At 35.8% G+C, this 21,946-nt stretch overlaps 1 protein-coding gene across 19 annotated transcripts in view; it reads right to left on the bottom strand.

Moving 5' to 3' along the window:
- Window positions 1-846: 846 nt before the first annotated feature.
- Window positions 847-21,946, bottom strand: part of LOC104127117 (U2 snRNP associated SURP domain containing) — a 54,808-nt gene continuing 33,708 nt past the window's right edge. For all 19 annotated transcript variants that reach the window (XM_035895232.1, XM_035895235.1, XM_035895238.1 and 16 more), the window contains 12 exons: window positions 21,220-21,382; window positions 20,627-20,706; window positions 19,477-19,564; window positions 18,114-18,236; window positions 16,847-17,003; window positions 16,366-16,461; window positions 15,719-15,785; window positions 14,576-14,738; window positions 6,864-6,974; window positions 4,261-4,379; window positions 3,227-3,403; window positions 847-1,985 (listed from right to left, as the gene is read on the bottom strand). In XM_035895232.1, the coding sequence (XP_035751125.1) occupies window positions 1,847-1,985; window positions 3,227-3,403; window positions 4,261-4,379; window positions 6,864-6,974; window positions 14,576-14,738; window positions 15,719-15,785; window positions 16,366-16,461; window positions 16,847-17,003; window positions 18,114-18,236; window positions 19,477-19,564; window positions 20,627-20,706; window positions 21,220-21,382 (1,483 nt within the window). In that variant the 3' untranslated portion in view covers window positions 847-1,846. The remainder of the gene's footprint in view (window positions 1,986-3,226; window positions 3,404-4,260; window positions 4,380-6,863; window positions 6,975-14,575; window positions 14,739-15,718; window positions 15,786-16,365; window positions 16,462-16,846; window positions 17,004-18,113; window positions 18,237-19,476; window positions 19,565-20,626; window positions 20,707-21,219; window positions 21,383-21,946) is intronic.

The raw sequence follows: 21,946 nt of genomic DNA, 5'->3' as shown, positions 1-21,946 counted from the left end.
ATAACTTTGTTTCTAATAGTTTAGCTACCAAAATCTGTACATCTGAAACACCTAATGTTACAGGGAGAAAGAAAAAAATATAAAAAATAAACTCTGCATACTGCTAAAACAGATTCTTTATAATGTAGTATAAACAGATATACGGTGTATTCTTTTCTCCTTGTTAATGCATCTATTCAATACTCATTCTAAGAAAGTTTTTACAGTACACATGCATTCTCCGTGTTTTCAGTGTTCCAGATCACCTCTCAGTCCTCATTAGCAAAGAGAATTCTCCACTTAATTCTCACATTTGCAACAGTTCATATAATCTTACAACAAAGTCTCCCATCAGGAATAAAACGGAGGAAATATACGTCTCTTTTTGTAATTAAATACGCACTTTTTTCAAAAGACCTTTTATATCCTGCTTCTGAAAGCGCTGCCCCTTAGGCTATATACATGTAAAACATAAGCTTTTCCCTGGCACATTTACAACATTCTAAGAGTGTAAAGCCCATAGATACACAAATACAATAGCAGGCCACCATCTAGCACTCTGTCCCTGTAGTTAACTACAGCTTTTTCTTTTAGAAACAGTTCACAGGAGGCCAGATCCCTTTTAATTTTATGTTTTTATTACAAACTGCCCACACCTCCGAGTATAAACACTGAACCCTCCCCATTTCTCATCCCTCCCCGCCTCCCACCCACAGAAAGGTTGCATGATAAGAGACCAAGGTGAAGCGATTTAAAGCCACATCAATGCCTAAGACAGAACAGGTTTGGAGAAGGGAAAGCCTAACATTAAAAAAAGTTAAACAGCCTTTTGATTCCAAAATATTAATAAATAAAATATGTAATTAAAAAATTTATTTTTTTCCCATTTTGAAGCATTTCCACAACAGAGGAAGAAATTCAATAAAATAATGTAAAAGCTGTCCTTTTGGAGTAAAAATCAGTTTTAGAAAACAACACTGTACTATAGGTTGCAATTATTGTACCTATACTTTAGGAAGAAGTCATAGAGCCTCAGGCTTACTGTCCTTTTATTGTTCCCCATACATGCCATAAATATGGCTTGTTATTGATACATCATATATGTATGATATATGCACACATACATATGATGCATCTCTGCAGAGGCCCTTTTTAAAAAGCAAACAAAAACATTACTCTGGTGTCACAAATATTCCCTGCAATTAAAATGGAGAAACACGAAGCAAAGATTTACTTGTAAAGCTTATCATGGTAGGTACCAGACTGTTCAACTGCTCTTACAGTAAAGTATCTCGGTAGGAAAGAAAACCCGTCCACTGGATTCAAAGGTGCTTTTATCTGAATAGTCAAACTAGTGAAAACAGGAACAGAGCTACCACTACACTGAACGATCCAAGCACCATAGTGTGTCTGAAATACACAGTACTTCCAAACAAACTATGAATTCCTTTAGAGATCTGGTATCACCAGTGGGGCAAGAAAACAACATCTTAATTTTCTGTTCAGATTTTATTTGAAATCTAATTCAAATTGTCAAAGCTACAAAAAGGGGGAACATTTGAGTTATTTCTGCTATGTCACAACATTCTAAAACAAAGTATCACTACTGCCAGCAGATCAGTTACACGCATTTCTGATGAAACTTCTAAACACAAAAATGTTTCTTTTGGAAATAGTCACAATGAAGATATTTTGTACAATATAAAACAATGACAGGTCTACAGATGCCGATACTCATGAGTATACACGTGCATTCACAAAAAAAAATAATCAGGAATGCTTTTTTGTTTTTTTAACAGACTGTTCAGGCACAAAAACAAAACCGCATTTCCAGTAAGTGACAGCATCATAAAAAATATTAACATTGTCAGTGTTTGCTTTTCTTTGACTTCTTGTGAGATCTGTGAGGAGAACGGGACTGGGACCTGGATTTTTTCCCTGACTTTTTAGGGGATCTGGATCGTGATCTTCTTGATCTTTTGGGTGTCCTGGAGCCAGATGGCGACCTGCAAAAAATGAAGTCTTATGTCAAATACTAATTGATAATACCAACTTTTTCTGCAGTTATTTGGCATTCATTTATTGAGCTAAACAAGGTAAAAAGTATTTTCCTCTAGTAAGGGTCAGTAACAGAACATCATCTTGCTTCTGAGAAAAAAAGGCAATTTTTGCATTACAAGGTTTTCAGTGTATTTTGGTCTCAACTTCAGTGCTTAGAACCCACAAGAAAAATAACACCAACTCATATCCTTCTTAAACCAACATAAGGAATTCACAAATTCTGCATATGCCTCAACCACCCTGACTCTTGTTTAAATGTCAGCCTATATCCACACAGAAGAGAACAGAAATGAAAAATCATGTTGAATTTTTTCATGCTGAAATGCTTTTGACTCTCATCTAGCATGTTCAGCTTGCGATGTTACCCCACAGAAAGAGAACGGACACTGAATAAATTTACTGTCATCTACCCCACATGTAATACATCAATCTGATATAACCCAAATTGAAAGACCATCATACTAAACAAAAAAAACTCAAATACTTTTGAATTCCTAAATTATAGCACAAGAATCTGATTACTGTAAATATGTACTATGATTGTCTCAACAGCAAAGGAATTTTCCTCAGCATGTCGGAGTAATCTTATACCAAGAAGATATTCTACACCTCTAAAAGAAGTAGAAGCTGAACTTTCAAGTTTTGAGCTACAAAAGCATCAATACAATAGTAAAAGCTCACCCCAAGTTTAACATTAACTAGAGATAAATATTTGTGTTAGCCTGGAGATTAGGAAATACCTACTTCGGAAACAAAAACCCATAAGCAGTACCTAATCTAGATTTTTTTTTTTTTTTTTTTCATAAAAAAACAAACCATGGGAGAGGAGCCTCATGTAAGTAAATGTGAAAGACTACATGCTCACTATAATTCGAGAAGTTCTATGGGCTACAGAAGATTTGTCCTTTGAAAATAAAAAGCTAATAAAGCAGCAAGGTGCTTTGGCTTAAAGCAGTATTACTGAAAATTATCACTTAACAGAAGCAAAAAGTCTTGAGATATCAAGGCAGGAGACTGTATGCATTTCAGACACCAAGTGTCCAAAGGTATTTAACCAGGAACACGAGAGAAAATACTTGTGTATCAAGTGTGCTCTTCTAAAGCATACACAAACAAAAAACCCAACCAAAACACACCTATGTATTTAACTTTCCTACAACCTGCAATAGAGAAGATACCAGCTTACCTTTTGGCCTTTTTACTGACATCTCTGGGAGAATCTTTATGTGATGACCGAGAACGTGAACTCTCTTTGTGGGACCGTTCAGAGCGCTCCGAGCGTTCTGATTTTGGTGACGGAGACTTTGCTCGTCTACTGCCACTGCTGCGAGATGGGCTAGGTGAAGCACTGTGTCGTCTTTTCCTTTGTAAAGAAAGCAAATACAGTTATGTACATACACAGAGAGACAGAGAGAAGTGAAAATGTCTATTAAGAAAACTGATTCCTTTCTGTAGATATTTTCTTTAGCCAATGTAATGTTAGATCCTTTTAAGTAATTACAAAGTAGTAGGCTTTTTTTATTACTTGACCAAAAAAAGAAAGTTCAACATGTGCACCAGATTTTCTCTGGTTGGAAAAAAAAAAAAAAAAAAAAAAAAAATCAAACTAAAGCCTGTGACTCATCTTTGTTTATTACAGTATAAAAACATTCTCTCACAGTTTCCTGAAAAGCAAGGCATTTTACCATATCTACACTTAATACCATGAAATAGTTTGGCTATATAAGTATTAGAAGATCAGAGTGTACAAACAAGTATCCTAAAATTAGCTGTTTTGAAGAATTTTCGCTGTGAGATGAATAACATTTAAACCGTGGCAAATAATTTGTGGTATGACTTCAGTACAGTTTTCTGACTAATTCACTGCAGTCAATTTACTTCTAAGAGAGTGCTGAATATACCCTGTTTTCAACTGGTCATTGTTTTACCACATTTCCTCAGGGCCTAAATGAGCCAAAAGGGGATTCTATTCAAAAGGGTAAGTCACTTGGTGCAGGATAAAAATGACAATTCCTTTACAATTTTGGAGCATGTTTTAACATCCAAAGCACATTTCTTTTGTTGTTGAGTGGTTTGTTTTTTTTTTAATATGAGTGGGTTTGTGGTTTTGTTTTAAAATAAGATGCATGATACAATATAATTTCAAGGCGGCTATTGTATCAAAAGATACTAACTGTGAGGTTTTTCCTCCCATCCACTTTACTCCAAGGAAAGCCATACCTCTCTTTCCTTGTTGGTGTACATTCCTCCTTTTCCTTCTTATCTTTGGACCTGGATTCAGATTTTTCCTTGTCCTTTTTGTCTCTGTCCCGTTCTCTTTCCAACTCCTTTTCTTTTTCCTAAATTATTGAAGCATTCATGATTTCAGATGAAGTGTGACTAATTGTTAAGTAAAGACAATCAAGCTAATCACAAACAGCATAAAAGAACTGAGCACCAAGGAACACAGCACATCACCTGGGAAGGAACTAATGGTCACACCATACCTACCCTCCAAGTCTTTACTAATGCTTTGTACACAGCAGAAATATTTATTTTAACACAAACACTGACAAAAACATAAAAGATGTCACCCTATGTGAGAAAGTCTTGAGTATCTAATTGGAACTGAGCAGTTTTCAATTTTATGAATTTCAGGGAAACAATTCAGCTGTAATAGATTTTCTAAACCAAATATGAAACAATACCAGGAACCTCTTTCTACTTAAAAGACATGCATTCATCTTCATTAATCCAGACTGAAAATTGAGATAATCTCATAACTACATGACATGTTAAAACAAAACAAAACTACAAACAAGATTCTGCAGTAACATCTACTCTGTCAACCCCCCCTCAAATATAGTCCATTTCTATATACCAACAGGACCATTTTGAAAGAAAATATACCCTGACTACACCCCATTTGTCTGTTCAATAGTTGTAAAATTAGTTATATATACAAAAATAAACCTAAACCATCAGCAAGTCTGAACAGAGATCAAGAGATGTGCTTCCTTCAGTACTGGCATAAAAAAAATTCCTTCCATGGCAAATAATAGACAGATAATCCCTGCATACCCCATAAAGACGACAAAGAAGAGGTGATCTAGCTAAATGAAAAAAAGGGGGGAACGGGGGGAAATTTAAAATAAAAAAAAAAAAAGGAGGGAGGGGAGATTATAACACAAGTGCAGGTAATACCAGGACAGCTATACTAATCTACTCTCACATTTCCTTTACATGGAAGACTTCGCAGTAACATTTTAAACTGTCCGTCATCATTATACCTACTGTTGCAAACTATTGTTAGATTCCGCTAAGATCAATGGGCTCTCAAGATGTGCCTAGCTTATTTGATAGCATAACTAATTATTTCATCTTGCTAAATAGGAATAAACAATATTTGAAATAGCTTTAAGTTCCTATTCTCTTAACAATATAAAATACTGGTAGGAAATTTACTCTTGGAAAGCTTATTCTATAGAGTAAGTTAGACAAAAACTGATGACCAACCACCAAGTTCATGGGACATGCAATCAGAACCAGCATTATATTATTATTATACAAACTAACTTTATTATGGCATTAAAGCAAAAGATGAAGTTATTCCCTTAACAACAGGGTTACTTTTGTTTTAGAGAACACCTGTTATAATTACAATTAAATATTTCTTAACTAAATATTACCTTCATAATTGAAAGTGAGATATAAATATTAAAAATCTAAAATATTGCAAGTTGGTTGAACTAATTTAACACAAGGCATCTAACAAAGTTATCAGGATTACAATTTCTGTTTTTTTACGCTACTGTCTCACTATACATTCTGTGCTTACTGTACAAATTGCTTCTTTCTCCAATTACAGAAAACACTAAAGAAGCGGGAAGTTTTAGGATGCAACTGCATTCAAAAGGGAAGTTACTTATAAAAATTAAAGTCTTAACTGCTAACATCAACCTCCAAATGTGTAAGTCTCCTTCAGGGATCACCTTTCTTAATTTTTACAAGTCTCTTTCTTCAAGGTACCGTGCAAAATTACTTTCATGAATTAGTCAGATATCGAGTACCAAATAATGCAAAGAACAAGTGACAGATAAGCACCTGGTACAACCTGCCTATTTGTAGTTAGCTTCCAAGAAACTGCATGGGCACCTAATTTCATCATTGATCTGTCAAGGCTGTGAAACCAGATTAGAGAAGCAACTGCCACTTACTCTCTCTCACTAAACGCATTGCCCAAACAGGTTACATGTTCTTTCATTATGTTTCAAAGATTCAAGATCACATATACGATGCTAATTTTTACAGCTGCTCTGACTTCATAGTCCAGAGAGGACTACTAAAAAAGATTAATGGTATAGAATTATTCACTTCTGGGTGACAGTACGAGCTGGAATTAAAGTCTTAGACACTGGAGAATCAGAAGCACGTATGCTGCTTAATACTATTCTCTCTCTTCCTGTGGAAGCCTTTAGCACAACGGATCAATTACTAAAAGCAAAATGAAAAGCCTGATGAACATCTTCAGTTGACAGCTCTCCCTTTTCTTTCCCACACCTAACAGTTTGCTTTATGTAGTAGAACCAGAAGTGACCTCTTTAGGGTTTCAACACATTCTAATGATACCAACCCATAGACTGTGAAATACTAGATTATTTTGATTAAAAAGAGAAGTTGTATCTACTCTGCAGAAAGCACTTGGACTTAAGACATGCAGTTTGACATTACAGTAGAACTTCAACGAGAACCATGTGTTGTTATACTTAATGCCACCTCACATTTGATAAATTCAATAAAAGCCTATCACAGAATCAGAGCCAAACATAAAGAACATTTCTTACCCTCTGGAGCAGCTTGTCTCTATAGTGTTCAACCTGTTCCTGAAAACTCTGGCCTGGTTTCTTGGGTCTTTTCCCAGACTCTAACTCATCCTGAAACTTCATCACCTTAAGCTGTGAAAATAATACTGACCATTAGGTTATTGGGCTTATTATTATCCAGTTAGGCAGGTGGCTGAAAATGAAATTTCCATGATTTATAATCTGTGTTCTTCATTCTTTCTATACAAGTTTGTGCACAAAAAGATACTAACTTTGTTTAAACTGGATCAAAGCAACAAAACCGCATACTCGTCTGCAGGCACCTGCAGTTGTTTACAGACACGTTAAGAACTAAAAATAAAGGGATTTTTTTTCTGTTATTCTACTAAATTCTGTTCCCATCATTAGAACACTGCACCCTTATATTTCTTAGATCATTATTTTTTTTGCTTTCAAAATGAGATCATTTACTGCAGGTGTCTTAATGTATTGTTTCAATTTCTCTTGTCTACTCCAAGTTTTCCTTTGGAAACTGCCTTTTTTCCATTTGACCCTAAATATTAAAATCAAATGACTGACATAATTAGGACATAAAACAAATGCATCTCTTCCTCAGGGCTGTTTGCACAGAATGGCTGATTTGAAAGAAGTGATTTTTACTAACATAATACTCTTTCATGTGCTATCAAGCTTAGCAACAAAATTCAGTTCACTAGTGCTGCTAAATGTAACACTAAATTTACTGCCATAATAGCCCCAACCGACTCACAAAGTTAAGCAAATGTCAGAATTTTTCCATGTGTATTTTTTTTTGTCTAGATAACACTAAAAACCTTTCTCCAATTTGATTCACATCATAAAACTTCATTCATCTATTATCATTTGTCAAGTCTTTATTCTTACTGACACGGCCTTTTACAAACAAGCTTTCCATTTTTTTGGATGAGGAGGTATCTCTCTTTTGGGGGCGTAGGGAGGAGCTTGGTAATATATTTGTCATCCCTCTTCCAAATGTTTATGCTCTGACCCTCCTGTATTTCCTGTCTCAATACTGACCTGCAGAGTCATATACATGAGTAGATTTTTCCAGTGCTTAAGGTTTCATTTTTAGCAAACACACAAGATATTTTTCTCTTTAGAAATATTTAACTCTTCCACACTGAAAACACACAAAGGAAAAGACTTTGCAACTGTGTCCATTTTGATTATCTGAAAGGATTCTTGTTCTCCACATCCTCAATGCCCTAATACAAAGTAGGCACAAAATCAAACCCTAAAGGTTTTTTCTTCCCTCTCAAAAACAGCAGGCCAGACTGAATATGAAGATACCATATATTCTAATCAGCCCTTCCACCGTATATTGTCATCAGCCTTTCCAAGCAGAAAGGAAAGGTATCACAAAAACAAACTAACCACAAGAACAAATACCTTAAGAAACATGGAATTCAGGCAAGGATAGCATCACTTGGAACAGGATCCCCTTCAGTTACAAAGGTTATGGCAACACCACATTTTTCATTTTAGTCCCAAACACAATGGAGCAACACGTTTTGGGGAGCCGGGGGGAAAGGCATTGCTATCTTAGTACCGCGGTAAATTTCTGCAGATGTTCTGCTTACCTCCCTCACTTACAGACTATGCTCTACTTGTGGTTGAGCATTTTTCATTTTTGCTTACAATTCAGGTAATTAAATAGCAGCCAATAGAAAACTGACATCATCATTTGTCACATACCACTCCAACTTCCACAAAGGCACTTTTTTTCTTTTCCCCTCTTTAAAAGCAGAGGTTTCAAAAGCAGGAATACCTCTTGGAACCACGTATTCAGTGTCACCCTGCGCCACCTCTTCTGGTAAGAAATCAAGATTGCATTCTTTACCATCATGTAAACTCCAAGGCCTTTAGTTGCTGAGCACATTCAGTACTGAACAGAAGGAATACAGAGGAGGCTTAGCTGATCCAGAAGGCCTCTTGGGCTGTCACTGTATGAACACGCCCATAAAATTTCTACCTTACTTTCCCAACTACTTCATATTTTTAGTCAAAGCTGTGACATTCTCTCTGTTTAACCATATTTTGAAAGCAAGGAAGCATAAGTCTGTAGCCCAAAGTAACCCGAAATGAAGGAAAACTAGGACTCTGATCAACAGGTTTTACTTGATTTAATAAGCTAATCTGGATGCAAAGAAGTGCTGAACTTCTAGCAGCCTTACACGCGTGTCACACAACCCATTGCTAGCATGGAATTTAAAATGCTGAGAGGAACTATTTGCATGTAACTCCTCCAGTAACTGGAGGTGGGGGTGGTGTGGTGTAGGTGGTCATTAGCAGGTAGCTAGAGAAAGCGAGGAAAAATAGGAAAAGCCTATACAATAACCACTGACTCAACACCTCCCCAGACCCCAACTCTGTTAAGATCGTGGGGTTTCCCAAGACAGCTATGGTCTTTCACAGACTAATTATTAAGGGATCTCTCTTCCGCATTATTTGCTGTATCTCCCTTTGAACCCACGTAAACTGACTCCTTTCAGAAAGATGCTGTGAGTAGAGGAAATCAGTTCTAGTACATCCCCTGGAAAAGGAAACTAAGTGTTACAAAATGCTGAGATGCTATCAACAGCTCACTACAGAAAGATCATTCTCTTCCACCTTCCGTCTGCACTCCAAGCAAAGGGTTCCTCCTCCACCCTGCCCTCACAGCAGCTGCAGAACTTGGCTGAGCCTTCCATAAACCAGATCAATTCACCAATCCAGCAAAAGCCTAACCCCCTACCCACCTACCACCCCCACAATTTTTTTTGCCTCTGTGTTAGTGAAATGTATTGGCTCAGGGAAAGAATGAGCAAGTGCCAGAGCTCACAGGTAGAATCAGGATATTCCCTTTCAGCAGAGGTGAGCTGTTAGATCAGATCAGCTCATCCTACATTTTCATGAATTGCAGCTTTTGCTACTTGCTCTAAAACACCACCACTGTTACTATGTTTTAAAAGGAAAGGAATTACTTAGGTCCCAAAGTCCAGAAAAGAACTCTCTAAAGAATTCTTCCACTCAGAATTACTAAATAAACTTAGACATTTGGTTATCTCCCTTCACCATTTCGCTGTTCATGGCATATTGGCCACAGTGAACACTCTTCTTATTGATCTCTTTATGTAGAATATATGAGGCTTATATTCCTATCATACAGTTCCAAACACCCCCCCAAGGAGAAAGAGATCCTTAAAATTTAGGATTACATCTGCTTAAGTATCTCCTCAATTAATTTTGTAAGCATTCCACTTTGTAAAGTTTTATTTACAAAGAACTAGTATATTCTCATTTAATTGGTTATTCTTGAACTATTCTTGTTCAACAGACAAAAAACCTGTTAAGCCTATTCATCCTTAGGAGCAGATACATTGACTTTTATCTAGACTACCTCTGGAGTCAGTAATATGCATGGTGATATGGAAGGCAGAAATTTTTCAAAACCCTGTGCCAAAACTTTGTAATACTGATTTCTTGGACACAGCAGCCTCCCACAGCAGATAGAGTTTAGAGGTTTTCAGAGACTGCAATGCAGAAGTGTTGTGTATCATTGGAGTTCCTGTGAGCAATCTCTACTACATGCTCCAATGCAGGGACTGTATTTCCCACTAACCATGAGGAGGCATCTCTCATAACCTCAAGAAAAACAGCTCCACAAGATGCCTCTTGTCTATTGGTTCTCATCTTGAAATTTTCACCTTCTCTCCTCAAACTCATTTGAGGAGAGTTTAAAAGATTCAGCCTTTCCTAGAAGTTGAGGCCTTGATTACAGACTAACCAGTAAGCGAGCAAGTTAGAGAAAAGGGTAACATCTTGCTACCACGGTTCAGGGAAACCACAGACTGAAGCAAACCGATGCATTTTGACACAAACAGGTGTGCTGTGGGTAGCCTCCCTTGCTTAAAATGCGTCTATTTTCAAAAACTGTTCTTGGTTTTCTAATCTGCTGATACTGTCTAAGCCCATACATTGTGGTCTTCGGGGGGGAGGGAAAAAAAAAAACAACCCAACACTTCTTCACAAGAGGTTATTCCACAGTTACACAGCCTCAGAACTTAAGCAGCCAGGTTCAAATACAACTTATTTGAGGTAAATTAGCTGCATACCAGGATTAACTAGGAAGTTAATCACCCGATGCTTGATAGGAATTTCTGCTTGATATATAATGCCATGTGTCTTGGAGCTAAGCAATTCCTCACTTTTCTCTTTGTGCAAAATAGAAGTAGATTCAAAGATTTAAAATAGATTTTAAATAGACCAGAATCTGCTGAATTAAGATAGTCATTATCGTCTAAGGAACAACTGCTATAAATAGGGAAATATTGGTCAAACAAGAGCCAATTTGTCTCATCTGTTATTAAGCCGCAATGAATAAAATATTTAACTGGATACTTTTTTGCCATTTTGCAGTGGCCTCAGATGAGCTAGGTACAGAAACCTCCACAGACTGTGAAGACCAAAGAGTTATATTGTTCTAGTGACGATTACAAGCCTCAGATAGCTCCTATAACTTGATGAACAAATACACAAAAGTGAGTATTCTGCATACTAAGCACCATAATCCAGAGAAATAAATAATGGAAACTGTATGGAACTTGAATTTCTTGACAAAGGTATACAGGGCCTTGAAATCCACAACAGGCCTCAGATACAATCAGCTCTCGCGGACTATGCTTAATCTATTCTTATCTTGTGATCTAGTCACTCTGTGTTGAAGACTGACTATTATACTAAAGGAACTTGATCTTGTCTGGTACAGTAATTCACATCAAGAAAGCAGGGAGAGTAGCCTCCTTTCCTTTGTGACATGCAGGAAAAAATTCTTTGGCTCTTGGTTGGAAAATAAATCACACCTCAAATACTATGACAATTTTTTGGGGAAAAAAAGTAAGTCTCTGTTTACACACTAGGTAGGGGGGCACCGACAGCACACAGAACAGTGTAACAGAATCCAGTCCTGCATCTCTTGGAGCTCAGTGGTATGTAGAAGAAAGGCTGAACAGGAAGCTTGAAGACCATTAGTATTCTACCTCTGATTAAGCAATCAAACACCACTTTGAGGTCTCAGGTGGCTAACACAAAGGTGAGTCAAGGCAGCTACTGAAGAGAAGAAATCTCCTGAAGAGCCTGCCTTCTGCTGCAGGTGAAGCCTGGGCTGTGCTTTTATGGGGTAGGATTATAAATCTTATGCAGCAAGATGGAGACAGAAGTAAAGCACCTTAGAGAAAGACCCAAGGAGGACAATACTGCTTCATTTTGTCTATGAGTTTGTGTACACTCTGAGGCAACAAGCTTAATGAACAATTTAAGCAATGTAAAATTCCCATTTTTCTAACACTACAAAGAGACCTCAGTGCTGTGAAAAGAGGAATATACCTTTCTTTTATATTTCCCTTTGGTGGGGAGAGACAGACACACATGCGCACAGCACCATAAAGACCATTCTGACTGAGTTATAATGCAAAGCAAAGTACCAATCTTTCCACACTTTAAAAAAAAAAAAAAAATCAGTAAAGAAATGACTGTTCTTTGATGTTACAAAAAAGCCTCTGCTCTTGCTAAGTTCTGGAAAGAATTCACACTTCAACAAGATTAACAGGGATATCGGAAAGGCAAACAAAGGGTTAATAACTTGTCTTCTCTGATGGCACGGGTCTGATGGCTGTGGCCAAAGTTTGTTTCTTATTGCATTTTCCCTCCCAGCTGACAAACTTAATTTACTAAGTAAGCCAAGAGAAAGAGTTGTTGTTTGTATTCATGAATTTCAAAAACAATGCATGAAAAACTGTTTCAGCTTCCCCGGCAGTCACTGTGTAAAGCGCTAGAGAATCAGACTTTTTTCCCTAAAGATTCTACACAACGTTTTTAACAGTGTATATTAAATGGCATAATTATTAAAGCTGGTAATTGGGGTGTTTTTTTTTTTCCTCAGTTCCTCCCCTCAAATTTAATAATGGATGTGTTCTTTGGCAGGGACTGGGTGCATACTAAGAAGAAACTTCGAGCCTGAATGCTTTGAAGTAGTACAGGGAGTACTTCCCTCTCAATGACAAACTTGAGGATAAATTTTTAAGTTTAAGGACTTCTACACAGTTTCTGAAATGTTGTGAAAAATGAAAAAAATTACAATCCTTTTCTGGTGATTCCAAAAGTCTGAAACTGAAACAGTAATTTACTTGCCACAAAGAATAAAGATAGCAACATGCACTTGAAAACCTCAAATATTTACCACCCAGAACAGTTCCAGATGGGATACAACGATGAAAGAGCTTATACTTGTGCAGTCTAAAATTGACAATGGTTAAAAGTAAATCACTTCCTAATCTGCCTCCACAACTGCCAGGATAATATCTATAAAAGAGATATTCAATCTGAAAGAAGCCCTTTCCATAACCACTACAATCATTATTACAGCAAAATGAGTATAGTTTCACTTGTACTTTTGTTAGTCGAACTTCATGTATTTTCTACAGAACTACTGCCACCGTGAGTCAAGTCAGACATAAATCCCATTTAGCTTTTCTCACAAATTCAGAACTTACTGACTTCAAATGGCTATGCATCATGAACTTTCAAACTGCTATGCAAAGCAAGAGGTTTCTAAGTGCTTAGTTACAGTCCATTAATTTTAATAATCTGAATTATTAAACAGAAACGTATTTGGGAGAAACAACAGTTTTGACATTTTAAAATATTACTGCTTGTACATCTTAAAAGAATATTATGGGGCTTTGCTAATGTCCAGTTTTAGCCAACTAGTCCATTACAGCATAAATAGGTAGGCAGCCACAATTCCACCTTCAAAATATTACCTGAATTATAATGTCACTTGGAGATGCTACAACTGCAAAAACTCGTTTAGCAGCTTCTTAATATCATTTTAATGCACTGAACAGAAGGTACAAGAATTTCAGTATTCAACGTATCATGTGCTTTAATGCTGAATACAAGCGGGAAAGTCGCGTGCAATATTAAACCTGGTTTTGCATGGCACTGTGTGACAGAAAGGCTTCACTGCTAGACAAAGCTCAAGCTAAATGCGAGTTCTAGTTACCTTCTCAACCACAAGCTCAGAATCCAGGATGAGACAGATAAGAATCTGTGCTCATCAACCTTAATAGCTCTACCAACACCTATACTTGGAGAAAGGATAAAAGAACAAGTGATCCCTATAAATCGCATGTAGGTCTTCAATTAAAATGCCCAATTTCCAGGACCACCTGGTTTACTTGCATCTACTTCTTTGTTTGATGGCTGACACAGTGAAAAGAGCAACTTATAACTGCAATAAAATATACTTCAAGGCAAGAGACAGAGAGAACAAGAAAGGCACAGGACTAAAGCCACATCCAAAAGTCACTCCCCTTTGACAAGAGGAGGAAAGTGTAGAGGAACCCAAGCAATCTACCGCTACCAGTGGTACTGAAAAAGGACACTGAAAAAGAAGATTAATTCTCAACATGCAATATCCCTGACGCAATTTTTCATTTTTCCCTGCGTTATTTTGAGAGGCACAACAAGGCAAGGCAAGGCAAGGTTGTCAACAAACATACCTTTATAAAAATACACCGCACTAAAAAAAAACTACTATATAGTAGTGCTGTAATTATTTCAGTAAAAATAACTCCCTCTCATATGTAGAGAACTTGGGGCAGGGGGAAGGACTGGAAGGGACAGAAGGGTGGCACAAAACACTGCATGCTGACCTCTATCTCTCGGAGTTTGGCACGCTTTTCTTCACTCATTTCTGAATATTTGACTGAAGACTTGGATTCAGGCATTTCTTCTTTAATAGGATTGGAATACATGTGTTGCTCTTCCGACTTAGAACTCTGAGTGTCCTCCTCATCTTCACTTTCTTCTTCTTGACTTTACAAAGAACATACAGAATTAACTGATAAATATATATTTAAGACAATTATCTGTTACAAAATTTACCATCTCTCCGACTTAGTCTGTATGATTAGTTACTAGTTTTGAATTCTGTTAACGTTAGGTTATGTAAAAGTCTGCAGCTACAAAACAGTCTCCATCTGTGAGACAGATATCTTAATATTTTCATTTAATTGAATTGTTAGGTTTTATTACTCAGATAATTTACACTTTTCATATAAACAGAGCACAGAAGAATTCTTGAAACTTAATCACCATATCCATATCTAACTTCGCTACAAAAAAAGTCCACTACCTCAACAAAATCTCTAAGTGCTGTAATAGCACTTTTCAGATATAGTAAGTTTTATACAAGAACATTTACTACACTTCTCCATTTTCAAGACAAACCTGAGACATGGCAGATATTCAAAATTATATTCCCAGACTGGCCACTAGAGTGCCGCAGGACTACATCCAATGCAGCAAGATATTTAAAGTATTAGTAACAGATGCTCTCAATTGCCTAAAGAACAAGTAAAAGACTGCTCAAAAATAATAAACGGCATGGAATCTATTACCATCCAAAGAAACGTGTACATCAGAACATTAATCACTGTGTTTGTCTCAAAAACAGAAGGCAGAGGTTTAGATACATTCATACATATCGGACATCAAGATTTCCAAACTGTAAAATACTACTGCCTTAGTTCTTGCTATTCAACATTAAGTTATCAAATCCGCATCAATGTAAAGATTATGGTTAACAACTCCACCAAAAGGTCTAATTTATTGTGTTAGAAAAAACCAGCACTAGAATCCTGATTTTTTTTTTCCATTTTCTTATTCTCCTACTTTCAAAATTTAATTTTTGTACTGATCTTGTAACACATATCTATCTTACAGGGAGTTCCAAAGACACTCAGCCTTAGAGGCAGAAAATGAATATGTTTTCATCAGAATGAAAAAGTATTTACTTTTGAATTTCCTCCTCTTCAGACTCTTCATGTTGGTCAAAAAGCTCCCACTTAGAAGTGGTAACAGCTAGAAGAGACAGCAAGATAATTTTAACAACAGAAAAAGCTATCACTTAATCAGAAAATTAGTATTTGTAGATGATAAAAAAAAATTACAATGCGGTAAAATTTACCAGCATCTAGCACTTAATACAGACTTTCTATTTCACATAAATACTCAAAACTACAAGTTATCAGAATATTTACTATTTACAAGCAGCCCAGTATTTGTCAGTTCGTAAGATCTTATCTTCCAAACAAACATTTAGAAAGACTGCCAAGCACATACCCAGATTTTTTTCAATACTTATTCTTAATGAACTGGAAATTATTTTTAAAGGTTGGTAGGTTACTGAAGTAGAATAACAAAAACGGAACACACTATTTTCATTGAAGTAGAATAACAAAACCAGAATACACTCTTTTCTTCACTGAAGTTATAATCAAAAAAAGAAGTTACAATTGGAAATCCTACTGTATTACTATAGAAATCGTATTAGCGCTTTTAAACAAATCAGTTGAAAATAATCATGAAATAGGTAAGAGACATTAAGCTTTCAGTTTACTTAGGGAAGTGTTTTAGTTTAATATATACTTTGAAAACTAACCTTGAGCTTCGAGTTCTGATTCATCCACTGCTTCCCACTTTGAAGGGGCAACTTTAAATATAGGCTCATTCTTTTTTGAGTCTTCAGTCGTATCCACTGTTGGAGAAAGAAACACAGACAAATAATTTCCAAAGCTCTTCAAAAGTTCAAATGGAAAAATCCTAATATAATAATCAGATTCAAATACTGAAGCATATGATACCATTTTATTATTTGCAAAGAAAAGGAATTAGGATTTCGAACCTGATGTGCATAACATCAGAAGACACCTACTGTGTCTCTGAAGCCATTACAATCTAAAAGCAGTTTTTAAACTAATTCTTCCTAGAACAAATTGAAATTAATCAATTCAACATTTTACAAAGCTACGTGTCATGTTAACCCTTGGCCATACTTGTAAAAACTACTCGGGAGGGAAAAAAAAAAATGATCATCAAAAATTGAAGATTCAAGTTGAAAGTAAAGTTGAAACATTTCATACAAGGAACTCCATCAAGATCATCATCCAATGATTTAATTGGGACTCCATCCAGATCATCAATAGGAGCAGCATCAATAGGAATTCCATCCACATCTTCTAGTGGAGCACCATCAAGCTCTTCCTCAATGGGAGCGCCATCAAGATCATCTGGTACTTCCTGAAAGCAAATAACAATGAATTATTTTAAGAACAAATCTACATTACTTTTCTTTACTTCTCCAATTATTAATTCATTTCTATTTAAAGGAGTAGCTTTAAAAATACCTAAAACCCCCAAATCTCAACTGTAACAGTTTCTGCTACCAAGTACAGTTGCTTATTGCAGATAAATAATATGACAATATCCTCCTATAAAAAATTATAAGCAAGAAATTGGAATTTGTCCACAATGTACTGGAAGCTTTGCAATACCTATATTCAAAAGAAGAGATATTAAGCTGAGATTTAGCTCAAAATGAGCCAGATAGTCAGATAAATTATATTTTTTACATATGAAAGATTCCCTGAGAACCAGTAATCTGAACAACTGACAGAAATCAACTATTTAGTAGAAACACACATAAATGATAAATACACCTACATTTTCTAACTTGTTAGGTACAGGCACTGTCCTTCATACATGCACATTCACCCAGCTCTGCTGCTAAGAGAAATAAGCTAACCTTCCAATTATACCGTAGGTCTCCCTCCCACTGTTCTGAAAGGCATGTTTCCACAGTTACGAAAAGAACCTATGCTAAACATACAGCAATTTAGTAGCGTCCACTGTCTTGATTCTCTTAACTAGAACTTATATGTAACTGTAAATAGATCAGTACACATTCACTCAGTCCTAATGGTATTCTAGAAATTTTAAGCACAGAGCTTCAAAATATTGAATAATAATTTATACGTCACTATGCAGTAACTATGCCTAACTATTTACAACTCTCAGAAATTAAAACTAACACCTGAAATCCTAACTCAAAATTCACAGACAGATACTGCAGTATTTCCAATACAAAGGAAATACCTGTCATTGTGCACTAGTCTTTGCTCTGAAATGGTTTCACAATGTAACTCCCATCACAGAACCTAATCTACAAGCAACAAATGCATAACAGATTAAACAGGATTTGCATCTGAAAGTATCTGTGCACCTGTATTTAAGAGCAAGAATTCAGGAGGAAAAAAGGTTTATTCGCCCTAACAGACACATAAAAACAATCCTTGCCAGCCCTGTTTTATACTTACACATTTTGACTCACCACCTGATAGCATTACTTACCTCTGTTTCTTTATCTTCCATGATATTTACAAGCCCCAAGAAAATGTTCTGTAGTTTGATCAAAAATGGTTCTGGATAGATCGCCCAGTCTTCCCATGCTCGGAAGCATGTCATTACCCGTTGCTAGAAGCAATAGGAAAAGAAATGCTAATAAATTTGTATCAAGAAATTTTAAGTGATTGGAAAAACACCACAGAGAACTATTACTGCAAACAGCTACTACTAAGTAGTTCCATAGTGGGGTATATTAAAATGACACCATGCTGGGCAAGACTAGTAATTTTACAAAAACATATATATACGAACTACTTTTTTAAAAATCTCACTTGGGTTTCATTTTCCCTTTAAATTCCTGTTACATTATCTATTTCAGCTGTTCACAGTTCCTACTCTGATAGCAAATTTCATTCTGCCCAGGTGTTCAAAACAGGCACCTCTACTAAATGTAACAGAAAAACTTTTTTCCCTTTGTAAAATAAAACAAATAAAATTAACACTGTTTTATTCATATTATTGACCTGAAATTATGTTCCTGCTTTTATTTTTTTTGTAGAAGTGAAGTATATTTGAAATGATGGGCTTCAGCTCAAGCTTGACACATTCAATGTAGCTGAAGATATAGATATATAAAAAAAAGTCTACTGCCTGTCATTACCACATAATTTAATGGACAGTTTTAAAATAGCAGATAACTAGAATTGATTCTCAATCTAGAGCAACTGGGAGCAGAGAAGGTAGGACAACCAGGAGAACCAACTACACCATAAGCTTTGTATTTAAAGCTTCTGATTGAAAAAAAGAAAAGAAAAAAGAACTTTAGAGGCATCTTTAAAACAGGAGAAGGAAAAGCTAGGCTGAGCATGAGAATGGTGAGAAGCAGAGCACTATCTCAAAAATCACTCTCAACTACCCATGGTCAGACTGCTTATCAGACCTCAAAAAATAAAGCCTAAGTATCACAAAAATGTTAAAAAGTAACTTTATGCCATTACGTCCAGCAGTTTCTTTCTCCACTGAGCAACCCGAATTTATTTTTGAAACTGAAATATAGATGGTCCAAAAATAATCAGAAAGCTAGAAGGCCTTGTTTACAATTCAAGTACTAGATAGATACCTCTCAACTCCACAACTATACATCTACCAGTACACTTCAGCTATTAAATTCTAATTTTCTTCCTCAATTTCAAGGCTAGCTTGCAAGAGAGAATATTTAAAAAAAAAAAAAACAAACCACAAAAAACCCCAACAAAACTTAATTAGGAAGCTTGAGGTCTAAGCCACTTAGCGTAGTATGCAAGTCTCTTGTGCAGGACCATCTATTTATTTGAGTTCTATGTCATGTAAATAACAATGAAATACATACCTTGAAATTTTCAGACTGTAAATGGCCTTGTATTGTACGGTAAGTAGCATTGAGATCAGAGAATATCTGACATAATTTTGTTTCAAAACTAGAATTAAACATACACATTTCTTTAGTTAAACTTTGTAATATATGTTTTCTGGACATATATAATTCACGAAAATACCTGGGACACAGGACTCAAAAGCACAAGGTTCTGATCCCTATAGTAGCCATGAACTGAACTATAAAGCAAACATGATTACTAGATATTAAATCACCTTGGACAACAACAGAACTGTGAAGGGAGATCTTCACATCTGCTGCAGTCTCTTTATACACCCTGGAAAGATTGGAGGAGGATAAAAGGAGTTTTACAACCTTATATACAATGAAAGAGTTGTCTCAAAATTCAGTTTGTATTTTTAAAAAAATTCTTAGTTCTGTTTCCATTCTAAGTTACTCAGTGAGGCCCTCAATGAAAGTCCAGTGAGTAACAGCTGCCTAGCTTCCCTTGAGCTTCTCTCAATGTGCAAAAAATAAACTGGCACAGCAAAAACACACTGCAACAAGAAACATCATTTGCAACCACTAGAGTTTTGTAACATGCTGAATATTCCCCATCATGCTACCATAACATTAGAGAGACTCCAGGAAGTAGACACAATCAAATACCTAAATAGGACAAAGGTAGTCTCCCTTGGACATTTTTCCTAAATTCTGCTCAGCACCTTAGAAGCAAAGTATATTATCAACTTGTAAGTTCTCCAAACTTCATGGAGAATTAAAAAACCACCTTTTAATCAAAAAAATTCCATTTCAAAAACTGTCTTCTTCACATGGAATATTTGCTATACCATATCTCGAATATTATCTACAGGCTCCCTTTCTGTAAAGAGGCACGTGAGTTATTCTCACCTCTATGAGGTTCCATGCAAGTGGTCCCCTGCATAGGACATACACACTTCTTTTTGCATGACAAAGCAATCCTGTGCACTAACATGCTACACCTTAAACACTTTCATGCAGAGATACAAATATCATCAGTGTTTTAACAGTATCCTCATAGAAAAGTGTGAATTTCTCTACAACCACATTTATCCAGAGATGTACAAAACCAAATACAAGGATTTTTTTTTTTTGTATCAATTACCTAAAATATTATACTTACAATTTTCTATAGTAGGAAGCATTGGCAACTTTAGCTGAAGAGTTGTATAACACATCCGACACTAGATATAATCTTGCAATCTACAATAAAGAATGTTCACATTAAGATAACTCTAGAGTTTAAATTACCCTGAACATATGCATGCGTTTTTCCAGAAAGAATACAGCATAGTTTAAACCATCTAGAAGTATCAAATCAGAACCAAGTGTAACACAGCCATATTGTTAATAAACACGCAAAGAGGCAATTAGCTCCCTGTTATGCTACAAGGTACTAGCCACTGTAATATGATATTACATAGTATTACAAAGAACAGATGATGGCATTCCAATTTTTATTTCCTTGTTTGAACAGACTATTCTGCTGTTTTCAATTTCGCAGTTAAGTAGAACATTATTTACAAGCAGGTTCAGAAAGAATAAAAATATTTAACTAAATCCCACAGGAAAAACACAGACTTAAATTCAAGGCCAAGTTTTAATGCAAAACCTCAATGCTATCTGAAACTTATGAAACAGTGCTTGTAAATTATATGCACGTGCTGTTAACTGAGCTCCTTCCCCAAAATACAAGATTATACAAAATCTCCACACCTTCTTAGGAAGAGGAGTCTTCAGAATGGACAATGATTCTGTAATGCAGTCCACAATTTCTTCAGCAGCTTCCGCATTATTCAGACAGAAAACCATTGCATCACCAATATCATTCTTCCGAGGTGTTAATCCACGCAGAATTTCCTCTAATTTGTCCCTCTGTCTGAAATATCAGGAATTTTAGTACTTTCAATATAGAATTAACAGTACTTTGGAGAATTTCCATGTAATGATGTTTTCGATTTTTCCATCTTTAGGATAAAAGAAATTTTAAATATTTTTATATTCTGTTGCCTAGATTTTTTTTCAGTGACTCGTGAACATATGCATCCACGTTACATAAATAAAGTGCAAAAAAATTCTGACTCAAGTCTTGACTACATACACAAATCAAGGAAAAATAACCTAAGGCAGCAGATCAGTATCTCTAATAAAGTAATTATCTTTTTGGATTTAGTTTAAGCCTAAATCAAAAAGGATAAATCTATATCATGCAAGTAATTTCTGCTGCAGAAAAAGAAACATTAGATTCAGAAAGCTAGTAAGAAGCAATTATTTCAGGTTTTCCCTGACCTCCATATATAGAGAACGCTCTCAAAAGAGTATCTTTTTGAGCCTTTCAAAAAGAAGATACAATAAATTGTGTATTAAAACATCCAGAACCATGACTGGTATCATAACTATGATGAAAAGAAAAAATCCCACATGCTAAGAACACAGTTGCAAC

This window comes from Egretta garzetta, unplaced genomic scaffold, assembly GCF_000687185.1.
Source record: "Egretta garzetta isolate BGI_Z169 unplaced genomic scaffold, ASM68718v1 scaffold425, whole genome shotgun sequence".
NCBI classification, from domain to species: domain Eukaryota; kingdom Metazoa; phylum Chordata; class Aves; order Pelecaniformes; family Ardeidae; genus Egretta; species Egretta garzetta.
The sequence above is the reverse complement of the archived record's forward strand: the minus strand, read 5'-3'. Positions and strand labels throughout refer to the sequence as shown.